General features: G+C 42.4%; 1 protein-coding gene across 2 annotated transcripts in view; it reads right to left on the bottom strand.

The window, feature by feature from the left end:
• galnt1 (UDP-N-acetyl-alpha-D-galactosamine:polypeptide N-acetylgalactosaminyltransferase 1) overlaps positions 1-13,188 on the bottom strand; it is a 38,913-nt gene that overhangs the window by 15,223 nt on the left and 10,502 nt on the right. Inside the window, exons 2-5 of one of the 2 annotated variants that reach the window (XM_087173179.1) lie at positions 8,017-8,130; positions 3,402-3,557; positions 443-582; positions 122-290 (exon numbers count right to left, since the gene is read on the bottom strand). In XM_087173179.1, the coding sequence (XP_087029305.1) occupies positions 122-290; positions 443-581 (308 nt within the window). In that variant the 5' untranslated portion in view covers position 582; positions 3,402-3,557; positions 8,017-8,130. The remainder of the gene's footprint in view (positions 1-121; positions 291-442; positions 583-3,401; positions 3,558-8,016; positions 8,131-13,188) is intronic. The other variant, XM_023403138.2, reaches the window with a different exon arrangement.

Raw genomic sequence — 13,188 nt, 5'->3', positions numbered from 1 at the left:
TATCCTGACTTATGTATCCATACATGTACACATACACTGTGTGACTGGTTGTAGGCTTTGGGCCAGTGTGACAGCCTTTTGAGTGATAGGACAGATGATTAGCTGTAGGGATGCTGCCTACCCTTCCAGGCGGACATCAGGCAGTGAACGATTGAGAGCAATCATCTCAGAGGCCATGAGGTTGAACTGGTTGATCTTAAACATCTCCTTCATTTTCTCCTGGTTCTCCTTGGGTATCACCACAGGCTTTCCCCCTTCACCGGGCCCGTCCCGCGGCCTGGTGAGGGCATCTACAGTAGAAAAACACACACACACACACACACACACACACACACACACACACACACACACACACACACACACAGTTGATCAGGGAGGGTGCTATAGGATGTGAGAGTGTGGCTCTGTGATCACATGTATGTGTGTGTCAATATACACTCACCGTCTCTCCCAGGAAGTCCTCTCTCCTTCTTGTCGTCACACTTGTTGCACTCGCTAAAGTAGAGCAGAATGAACATGTCCAGCATCACCCACACCAGAGAGGTGGCCAAAACCACCTTACAGTAGGCAAACCTCCGCATCCTAAAAATGTAACGAAAGGAAAGGAGGACAAAAATATTAAAGCTCTGCCTGAGGTGAGGAGTGATGGTGAGCTGCACACGCAATCACAGCCTTTTCGAAAGCTCTGCAGAGATCACTCTCCATTTCTTCTCATATCTCCCTTCCTTTTTTCCTCACTCCATTCAACCTCCACCCCTCCCACAGCTCTGTGCCTGAGCATCTTCTCAACACCTCCATCTGTCCTTCCGCCTGCCTGTCTTTCTGTCTGTCTGACTCTTGGCTCTTATCTGTCGGCTGTTTGTCAGCGCCTCTCCAAATGGTCACCTCCACACTCAGAGAGAGCCTCAAAATGGACACTGTGCATTGTTGATTTTCTGTGTTACATCTCTCCAGAAGAAAAACAGTAAATCTATGATGGCATTTGTAAAAGTTTATCAGTTGGTTAGCGTCTGGCGCCATTATAAAAACATTGAACATCTGTGCTTTGGAATGGATGTTTTATGGTATCTAAGCAGTGCTTTAGCTGCTTTCAAGTGACAAGCAAAGTTACACGGCAGAAACAGACATCTACTGTATCAGAGTTCCCAAATACCCTGCAGTGTACAAACCAATCTGCCCTTTGTACATTTAACATACCAAATCCCTGTGTGCTTAAGTGCAGTCACACACACCCCCCCCCCGCAGGTAAGTGTGCGCCCACACACACACACACACACACACACACACACAACACACACACACACACACACACAGAGTAGCAAGAGGAGCTGTGATAGTAATTGCTTTTCTTTGGCAGGCAGCGAGAGACAGACACATTAAAATTCCTCTGCTCCCCTTTCCTTCTCTCCTCCAGCACTGTCTCTCCTCTCTCCCTCCGATTCTCTGCCTCAATGATCCCTCAGGTTGCAGCAGCAGAAGGGAGAAAATTAATTTGGCCATGGTGATTTCTCTCGTGCCCCTGGGAGGAAAAAAAAGGTGCTTGTGCATAGCCAGTTTAGCTTAGCTTAGCTTAGCTTAGCTTTGCTTAGCAGCCACGCAGGAGGGAGAACGGCAGAGCAGCATTTCTAAATTCCACCTGATAGGATTCTGGTAGCATAAAGTGCCGTGAGCAGCAGAAAACAAGAGTGAGGATCTGTCTGTTCTCTCAAAGTTTGTCTTTTTTCAGACTTTTGTGCCTGCAGAGCCAAATAGTTTCAATATCCTGACAATACGGTAGTTTGACTAATTAAATCTATGTACTTTACGCATCTAGTTTGCAGCAGAGCATGAAGGCCACACCAGCAGTTATGTTTATACAGTTATGCGTTATCTCTGGGCAGAGATATTTTTAAAAAAAATAGGCAAACATACTTAACGGGGATCTACCACAAATTGCTAATAATCATGCTACTTTTAATGACAGGTGAATGCTGCAAGAAAACAGCCAATAACAATGAACACTGTTATGTAACTAAGTTACAGCAGCTGCAGTTTGATAAAAAAAAGAAAAGAAACTTCTGGTCTCAAATGCAAAGCTGACCTCAACTGTGTCACTACTGTGATCTCCAGTCCCTCCTTGGAAGAAAATAATCAAATTAATTAAACTATAGTAACATGCAATGAGGGGTGTAAGCATGCAAGTGCATTATGTAATATCAGTTTACAAATCCCCACCGTGGTAAGTAGCAAGCAGTAGATTGAATGGAATTTAACATCTGACCATTGGTTAAGAAGTCTCTTGGTGATCTGGCATCTACATGAGGAACCATCCATGACAGATCATTAGACACTGACCTCTTTCACTTTATCAGTATTTAACCTCTGGAACTACCTCCTAAACAATCTCTGACACACTGAAACGCAAAATGGTTCAAAAAGCAAATTAAACCTGTTTACTACCAGTTGAAAAAAAATGGGGAATTTGGTTCAGAGAAACTGGAAATGAAAACACAGAGAAAAAGATGGCAAGTGGATCTTGAGTCAAACTTATTTCATCAACTACAAATTTAAGATGCTCTTATGATACACAATGCACTTTCTAATGTACAACTTCATATCAATACATGTTTTGCATTCATATCAATGTTATTTTATCTCTATCACTGTCATATTTGTAGCATATTTTGATTTTTAAATGAAGTTGTTGTGGTTGTATTCATGTTGTAAAAAATCGTCCTTTTTTCTTCAAAAAAATAGTTCATTTGTTTGAGTTACCATCAGATTAATCAAATCACTACAATAAAGGTTAGTTTTAAGCAGTTGTAAATACGTAACATGCATTTATTTATCATTTCACGAGAATTTCATTTTGAATTGGTGATGATTTCGACACTTGGCATCCTGTTTATAGTTGTGTGTGGGAGAGGAAATGGTTCCCTAGGTTCTGCAGTGTTGTTGTTGTCTATGGTGTTATCTGTGCAGCCTCTTCACACCACCTTCTGTGGTTATGGTTCACACACACAGGTGTTACTCCTAGTGCAGTAAGTGTAGAGAGAGCACATGGGTGATGTCTGAGTGCTGTAACAAAATGCCAGGCTATGCTGAATGGTACTGTATCTCTTCATAGCTCTCACCCTTGCTTTTTTCTACATCTACTTTCTTTGATAACCTCTGTATTTTCTTGGAAGCCTCAGTAAAGCACCAAGGTTTATCCATTTTTCAGGGTTCCCACCTCATCCCTGACATGCTTGAAATTCAAAGACAGCCAGGAAAACAGCCGAAAACCAATATAAAACAGAATCAACACAACAGAGTAGTTACAAAACCCACTTTCATATATTCCTGTAAGGTAACTGTTTGGAAAAGAGAAGAAAAGATCCTCCAAGATATCCTCAAAGATTTAATCAAATTGCTTGACTCACTGTTTGTATCACTCCTCTCAAAATTCTTGAAATTCCAGGACCAGTGGGAAGCCTGATATTCAGTCCTCGCTCTCCAATCCCTCTCCTCTCTGTTTTTCTGACCGCTGCAGGATTGTACTGGCCTCGTTTGACCTCCACACAGTAACATGACACAACCTGATAACACAGCAGAAGCTTGTATACATCTCTCTTTTCATCTTTCCTGGTGCACAGACAGAGCTAGGCACATATGCCAAACATATAACAGCGCACTAAGACAGAGACAGACACCGACATGGAAGCACTCTGTCAGAGAGACACACACATATTCTTGCTCACAAAGTCGTGTTAAAATGCTGTCAGAGGGATGTCAACTGGTTTTCCCGAATGCAATTTGATCACAGTGAACGTAAAAGAAGTAGACAGCAGCGCTCCCAGCAGCAGCTGAGAAGATTTATATGCATGTACATTGACTAAATGCAAACATACACACCTTCCCACTGCTGTCTTTCAGCCATGCCTCTCCACTCACTGTATTTCTAATCGGGCATGGCAGAGGACACCTCAGGTCTCCTCTGTGCTCACAGCAGCCCCAGGCACTGCTTCTCTGTGTGTGTTGCATATGTGTGAGTGTGCGTCAGCTTAGTTTATGTTGGTCGCTAGTCTCTTTGAAGTCTCTTTTAAACAGCCTGGCTGCCTATGACATTAAACAGACACAGTTCTCCATCCCTACATCTCTGTGCTCTCTCCCTAATCCATTAACATATCACGTTCCCTCCATCTTTCTTTTATATCTCCATCCATCTCATTCTTTTTCTCTCAGCCACCCAACCCCCACTCCCCTGTTCGTCTCTTAGGGATGTCGTCTCCTTTCAAGAGCGGTTGCCATCACTACTTCTCTACAAGAACACAATTTCCCCCTTCACATCCTTCTCTGTGTCTCTCTTCATATCCCCTCCTCTCCTCTTCTCCACAGGCTTAATCCCCCTTTAGAGATTGCACAACCAGTGTTTCTCACAACCACTTGGAAAAACTCCGCAAAGGAAGAGGATCCAGGGCTTCACTCGCTTCACAATTTATAACTGAGAGCGAGGAGCCTCCCTTCTGGGGATTTTATGTTTATGTCTGTGAAAGAAAATTAAGAGGAAGAGAGGGAGATAGTATTTATGTGAGAGAGTGCCAATGAGAGAGAAGGATTTGCGTGTCGTTAATCAACACAAAGTTTGTGCTGCTAATTCATATAATAAACTACTATCATAGTCTATTTGTTCGCTCTCTGTACAGCCTCGTTCTTTATTCTACAAAACAAGATGGCTTTTCCTCTGACCACTTCCTCCGTCATAAACAAGTGTCTAAAAATGCACGTTGCTGCTTGACACATCTGCAATGGGAAAAACCATCATGGTGTCCTTGGGTTATGTGGGCTTGATAAGCTCAACAGTTTGCATGACATTGCTGATGGGGGGGGGGGTCTGAACAGTTGTAATGCCTCTCTCAACTGGAGCAGAACAAGGCACAGGCTAATATTAGGGAAGCGAAACAGAACAAGGTGGCCTGAAGCCCCATCTCCGTTGCTCTCTGCGGAGTAGCTGAGGTACACAGTTGCTCCTGGCAAAAAGGCTTGGGTCACTTCATTTCCAGGTCATAACCTCGACTGCAGAACATAGACTGGTCCCATAGAGGAGGACATTGAGACAAGGACTCGACAGAGAAAGACAGAGAGAAAAACCTAACATAATTATGTAATGCATCCAAATGCAGTGTTTTAGAGCACAGGTGGGTCACTTCGCCCCCCCCCCCACTAACATCACAAAAGTTATTATAATTTAACACATTAACTTTTAGTGAGTGCAAGAGAAGAGGCTTTATTACTCACGGCAAATGCCATAAACATATATGTCATGAGTCTGCCTATTGTTTAAGATGTAATCTGTGACTAAATCAATCCCAAGCCAAGGCAGTAAACCACAAGCCAGGATCTCTGTGGCTTACCATCTTGGCGAAATATCTTCATGGGGGAAACCCCTGATTTGTGTAAATTACTCACTTGACAAAGTAATTTTCCAAGGTCAATGATGAACCAAAGTTTTATTGGCTGCATTTTTACTAACTGACTAACATATATTTTAAAACTTAAGGGATGCTTCTCGAAAGTGCTTTGTCTTTATGTTAAAAAAGTGAATGTCGGTCAATTTATATATCATAATCATATTTTTTAAACTCTTAAACACAGATATTGGTAATGGCCTCAAACATCAAGTATTGGTTGGACTTGATACACTTGTACTCTCTTTGCTACCATGTTAATTCCATTTTCTATCAGAAAGAGAGAGACAGGTGGAGAAGGAGAAAACAGTATAAAAAAAGGCAAAGAGTAAAACAGATAGGACTGCCCATGGCAGCGTAAAAGTCCCAGTTGAAATTGATTACCAATGCAAAATTTGGCACAGGCACAAAGTGGAATTAAACACTTCAATCTCCAATCACTCTGCATTTTCAGCCAAAATCAATACACATTACTGTCAAAGAGGGTGTTCCTTTGACGGGTGGAGAGAGCACAGCTGCCTGGCTACACCAGATACTCACACAGGTACACAACATATGTGTAAAAATAAAATAAGACATAAGAACGCTCAAAACACAGCATCATCTGCCTTGGTCTGTGTGTGCACATGCAGTTAAAATCACAATACGTACAGTCTGAGCTGTTTGACAGAGCAGGTTTCTGTGTCTGGCCTCTGCTGTATTTCAGCTTTGCTCCTTCTGCAACTGCTCATGCCAACCAGGCAGGATTTACGAGGCTCTGGCATCACAGCAGGGTTTCCCTGCCTACTAACCACTTAAACAGTCTACTTTGATTTTTTTTTTCTAAACATAAAACCACAGTGTTTTGTGGCTATTCAAATTAATCTTTTTACAGTACCATGAGCAAATAAGGGCAATGTTCATCTCTCTAAATGCAGTATTTTGTAAAATCTCAAGTAATTTTATTTTAAAAAGTTTTCGTCATGAATTGTTTAGCATTACTTGTACTGGAAATGCTTCGAGGAGAGAACAAATAAACAGCTATGGGCCACTAGAAAACATTTTTTGCTTTCCAGGCAGCCATTGGTTAACATTAATTTTAATACAGTATGAACGTTACGCAAGACCCTTTAACACCTAAACCCAGGAAAACTGCACAATAACCAAACCATGGACATTACTAAAAGGATAATATGGTTTCGACAGTTCCTTGCATTAAAATTGTGACTGTTCAGGAGCCAAGTTTTCTTACACTGTTGTTAATCTGCATCATTATACAATGATAAATCATAACAGAACAATGAGTTTATATAAGTATGCCACCCACAACCACCCACATCGGATTTTATCCAAATCTGTCTTAATACAGTCATGTTTTACATTGGTGGTTCTTTGAAAATCGAACCCTGACCCTGGCAATGTTATTTCATCTACTCTCACCAATGAATATCTGTTTCTTGAACATTTCTCGAACTCCTTGTTTGGGCCTTCTAAACAATATCCAAAAACCATAGTATTTGTTGTGTACACTTACTTACCTACTGTAAGAACTAAAAGAACACACCTGATAAACACAGTCCAACAACTGCAACTATTGAGTAATCTATAAACCCTAACCAGACAGGCTGGTGCAAGCCGGACATCATCAAGAGTTTCATTCTCAACTAGCAGGGCAGCAAAATGGGAACAGAGATCATCCTTAAACTAAAGGCCCCACATTCAGGACATTGGTCAGCAAGCACCTGCAATGTGCTGGAGCAAAACCAATCACCAACTATGGATTTGGTTTGCACTGTATATCACATCTTAATCATTTTGAAAATCCAGCCACAGCATTAACAATGATTACACTGAGTCTATCTTCCATGCAATGAACCATTAGTAATCAAAGAACATCTGCTCTGTAAGGGAGCCAATAAAGCATCTGAACAGTAGTGATGACTCTGCTGAGAGAAGTAATCCCCACCCACCACCTAACAACACGTGAACCATATAGAATTCAGAGATGGCTTTAAACATACATAAACAATATCAGCTATTTCAACAATAATAAAATCTCCAACACAAACGGAGAAGTTTGGGATAGTGCTGCTGTGCACGCACCCTGAAGCGGCAGTTTAAAGTAGAAGAGTAACAACAGAACTAGTCCTTCGCAATGGATCATTATCTGGTGTATTTCAGATTAAGGTCAAGTGATGTTATACAAGAACAAATCATATGCACAGAGTGCATGAGTCTTGTGTCTGTACCGCAAAGTAACACACATAATCGTGATCTCAATATTGATCAAAATAATTGGGATTATCATTTTGGCCATTATCATGCAGCGCTTCAGAAAATACTCCTTTGGTTCATGTCACTGCTGAAACCTCATATTAACCATGACTCTTTCATTGTACATATGGGCATGTGAGCATTGTTTTAAGATAGACTTCAAAGAGACATGAACCTATCTTTTGACTCAGCTCAACTCATAAAGGTTGCCCTCTATACTTGTATGTAAGCTGTTTATCTGGTGCATCAATGAGCTACTGATACTGAGGCATGAGAGACACAACTGATAGCAGAACAGCTGATGCAAATAATATTCATTTCATTCCTGGACACATACCTGTCCAAGTGACAAATGGGGGTCTCTGCTCAGATGTACAAGGTGCTCCACCAGCAGAGGGGGCGGAGCGTCAGAGATCCCACTTCCTCCTTCGCTTGTCACTCACACATGCTCCTTGAAGAGACAACAGAGAAACAAACAGAAAAAAAACATTTGTTTAACTACAGATGTCAAAAAGCAGCATGCGCACTAACCAGTCGGAGAGATATGCATCACTCTTGTGTCATCTGAAAGATCTAAGTCAAGAACACTCTACATGAAAGGTGTCTCTTTGTTTATTTCTCTCTCATATATTCCAGTTACATTAAATCGGGCGTGGATTGTGATTTTTCCAAACTGCTTGGAAAGGACACAGAGCGTTCTTATCACACCTTGGGGACCAAAACCTGAAAACACAACCACAGGAAGACGAGAGAGAAGCTGTCACTCAACTGACTCAAACACACTTCCTGGCTGTGCACGCACAATAACAACAGTCATCCCTCTCATATAATCACAGTCAGAGTCACAATGTCACCAGGCAGGTTTCCAGTTGTGCCAACACTTCCTGGCATTAGTGGAAATGCATCATCAAACGTGTCTGAAAAGCGGACTTGGGAAAGCTGTCACTCACTTACAAAGTTGTCGGCATAGCTGTGTATCTCTCTGTATTGTGTTATAAATCCATCATCCTACTGCCTTCCACACCCACCCAAAGGTTAAACATAGCTAAAGGCACTCTGCCAGCCTTGGAGCAGGATAAAAAGAGAGGGAGGGAGAAGACAGAGGGATGAAGGGGGAAGAGAAATAGGGATGGACAACTGACGGATTCTCAGAACTGCTCATTTCACTGGATTAATCTGCTATTTTTGAAAAATCCGCAGAGAATGAAGATGAGACTGAATATGACTCAGTGTGGGTGTATGTGTATGTGTTTGTGTGTCTGTGTGTCCTTCAATCCGGTCCTTGGCCTACTTTAAAGCCAAGTCATCATTCTGGTCCAGTGGGACTTCATATTGCCAGCCAGTGTATGTGTGTGTATTAAGAGTTTTGTATTACAAGAGAAGCTATACCATAAATCTCTTCCTGCCAGCCCACACAATCCTGCGTTAGTGAGTGTTAGGAGCTGTACTGCAGTGCAGGTATGCTTCAGTATGTGAAGGGTCGTGGCCACCAAAGGTGTCTTTCTGTCTCCTCCTGGGTGAGTCATCATTCCTCATCTCCTCCCTGCTTTTCTTACTCTTGCTCTCTCTCTCCTTCTCTTCTTCTCTTACACAATGATGTTGCAAATTGCTTTTTGGGCCATCTCTCTTTTCTGTCCCTTTATCAATCATGCAATTCCTCAGTTTGAGTGGAATGTAATCCATCTGCAAATTGGTATCAGGACAAGCAAGAGCTTCTATAAATACTCATCAGATTCCCCTGACAATCACAAAATAAACCTACAGACCTAACACAGACAGACAGACAGACAGACAGACAGACAGACAGACAGACAGACAGACAGACAGACAGACACACACACACACACACACACACTTCAGTGCAAATAGTAACCCATCTCTCCATGTGACTGCAGAGCAAACCTCTTCCTCTGCCCATTTTGTGTCCTAGTCCTTCCATGAGTGGCGTATGTTGAGAAAGAAACAGACCAAGAGAACAACCACAAAGAACAAGACAGGCAGTCTCTATCTTGACAATAGAGGCAATCTCTATTGTCTGTCTCTGGAGAATGAGTAAGTGAACACTGCACAACATGGTTTGACAATATTGTACTTAATTATTGCTGTGCTATTGAACCAAATTTGAATTTGAAAGTTTGAATGAGAGAGACTGAATGTCTTTGTGTAACTGGGCTCCTGTCCAGCAGTGCAGCAAAGTTGGGAGGTCTTCCAACATATGCAGCTACCTCAGCTTTTCCTACACCTGGGCATGAATTGTTCTCTTATAAAATGTAAACCCTGACCTCATACTGTTAAAAACACAAAAACATGCTATAATAGCTACTGCTGCTCTGAGACAGACCTGATTTCGCAAGTTTGCTGGCTGTCAAACCCAAAGACGCACACAGCTCATGCCCCTAGTACATCAAGATGTGATGTCTCAGTGGTTAGGCTAACAGATGGACACTTAGTCAGATGTGTAATGCAGAGCAAGTGAGCAGAGGTGGACCTGTCCAAACAGTGAGCTGTGCTAGTGGAACATGACATTATGTCGGCCAACACCACACTGACACAAGTGTCCATTTACCAGAGACAGAAATCTACTCCATGTGTGTCCACTTTGATGCAGTTTAAGAGGACAGGTGTTGCTGTGAGGGCCAGTAACTCTCAAATGACACCAAAAAACACCTGAATCAGTCCTATGATGATCACCACTCTTACCAGTTCTTACAGTTCTCTCTTCTTCAATCCCAAAACACCCGTTCTCTGCAGGAATTAGGTATTAGTGTGTACCAATACTAACCTTATTAAGGGGATCAGATATTAGCCAGACGTGACTGATCCACATTAAATATTTTCTGTCTGCTCCATTTATTTGCTGCAGTGAGCTCATTTTGATGCTTTATGCCCTCAAGTCACAATGTGGTCAAATTTAACTTGTGTTGATGCATAGTAAGTATAAAATCTCATACGCAGTCTGGAAGAATATTATTAAAACTAGGGGTGGGACCAAATATCGATCCGGGAATACCTATACTTTGATACTACAGATTTAATTTGACTTATCAGTCACTACTTCATGCCTCCTCATGGTCGTGCCTGTCAAACGAATGACAGTAAAATTGAGGTGAAGAAGAAAAAGAAACTCACTAGACAGACAGCACGGACAGCTGGAGAAAACAAATCACAGGGATACTGTATTCTTTCAAGTTGAAAGTCTGGGCCCATTTTGGCATTTACAACACTCATTGCAAAAATAACGTCGATAAAGACAATGTGACATTAATGCCCCCCTCACACATGCACACTGCCAGACAAGAGCCGCTGTCCTAGACACAAACACACATACATACACTTTAACTACTCAGCACTGTGTCAACAGCCACTCTCACACACCGACACACACCTGGGCATAAACACACGCAGGCATCATGATGAGCAGTGGACTGGTCAGCAGTCTGATGTTAATGAGACTGAATGTGCACACAGATACACAAACACCTACACACTAGCCATTTTTCTGTCATCTAAATTATAGCTGGAAAGTGAGAGACTGCAGTCTGCAAGTTTGAATACTGCAATGTGATAGAAATGTTTCCAGCTTTACATAAAACAAGCTGATTATGCTTTTCAAGCACTGAATGTGTATTTTTATGTGTGTTTATGTGTGTTTTCTGGCAATTAGGCCTTTTTCCAGTCAAAGGCTATTTCACATTAGAGTGAGGGCACACATGGACATGGACAAGTTGCAGTCAGTGTGTGTGTGTGTGTGTTTGTGTGTGTGTTTGTGTGTGTGTGTGTTAAAGAGGCACTAAGACTGTGCAGTTTGTTGTACATTGTTTCATCTCAGTTGTCAAATTCTGTGAAACTGACACCATAATGAAGTGAATAAATACATGATTCCTGCTTTTTGCCTTTTTAGGGGTATTTTTCTTCTTCACTTACACAGATATTGTGACGTATTTTCTGGCAATATATCGAGTGTCACAGAATCGCTGTATTGTGATACCATCAGTATCGTGGGGAACGTATTGTGACTTTCCCGCCCCCAATTAAAACATGCACAAAAAATGGACATCCACACTTCCAGTAAGACAGTGAGGCAGTGATATGGTGATTTTAATACCCTGAGTTTAGCTATCAGGGAGAAAAAAAGTTTTCTGCTTCTTACAGTCCTTGCTATCCCTCCTTAGCTACTTGTCTTCGTTCCAGCTGTGACCAGCCGAGAATCAACGCAGAGAATGCAGCACGGCAGCCAAAAGGCTGGGTCCTCATCATCCCACTCTACTTTTGCCTGTATCTCCGACCTTACTGAACACTCCCTGTGAATAATCTGCAAAGTCTTACTGTCTTCTCCCACACAGACCTCTTTCCATTCAGTCTGGGTCGAGGTAATTCCTGTCATAAATCCAAAAGTCCAGTGACTGAGCCAGTCTAACAAATGCAGAGGTTATGATGAGCTCATGGGTGGACTGATGAAGAAATCTCTGCTAGCAAACACAAGTCTTTCATCGAGTATAAATCACTTAACACACAGCCTGTGGTTTATGCATGTCTGCACCCACATAACACCTTCCGAGCTAAAGTTGTTTTGATAAAACCTGAGGGCTCTGAGGCTTCAAAGCAGGACTGGAGCCAAACAAGGTTGAGGAGCTCTGAAACGACCTTTGTTCCAGACAATTTAGAGGGTGGTGTGGGCTGAGCTAAGACTAACAGACAGTCAAATCAGTCCTTCACAATTCCCCAAGCTCAGAGAGAACACACTGTGACCAACCAGCCATGGCCAAGCATTAAACCTAACTGTTCCGCTCTCTCTCTAAAGACTGCCAGAGAAAGACACTAAAAAGAACTGAAACTGGGTAAGACAGGAAGAAAGGTCTCTTTTCATGAGACGATGTGATAGCTTGCTATAAGCATGTGTGTGCAATGTGTGTGTGTGTTTGGTTACTTGCCAGAGTTTCGGTATGTGTTATGTGAGTCTGTTTGTAGCGTATGTTGTACCAGAGGGGGTCCAAAGATGACATCTTTGGTCATAGCAACAACAAACAGTGCTGTGCCAATCCTGTGCCAACTGCACCTCCCATTCACCTCCTTCAAGCCCTCTCTTCGACCTCCTGCTCATGTCTCCAGTGGTGTGGGAAAGGAAGGCCCTGAAGGGCCTGCAGCAACTTGTGCACACACAAACACCAAATCCATGCTAAATACAGACTAGAGGAAAGGCAACAAAAGATGACAACAACAGTATCACAAGCATCTGTGGCCGTAGCTCACCATTTTTGACAGCTTTCCAGGGGAAGCACAGGGAGGAAAAACAGGAATGCCAGGAATAGAGTAAGGAGAAAATAGGTAAGAAGCAGCTGGTGCAACGTCCCTGGACACGCCACTATGTCACACTTGTCCTGGATGAAACAGCCCCCACAACATCGTGTTTTGCTTTCCATAATAAGGACATGCTCTTGGAGCCTGTCACTTTCTAGATACACTGTATGTATTCACAGAGGGAGGCAGGGGTAGGAAGAGGAAGAAAGAG

The sequence above is a fragment of the Seriola lalandi genome, unplaced genomic scaffold, assembly GCF_002814215.2.
Source record: "Seriola lalandi dorsalis isolate HSWRI2012SDOR001 ecotype SW California unplaced genomic scaffold, Sedor1 jcf7180002054062, whole genome shotgun sequence".
Classification (NCBI taxonomy): Eukaryota; Metazoa; Chordata; class Actinopteri; order Carangiformes; family Carangidae; genus Seriola; species Seriola lalandi.
The sequence above is the reverse complement of the archived record's forward strand: the minus strand, read 5'-3'. Positions and strand labels throughout refer to the sequence as shown.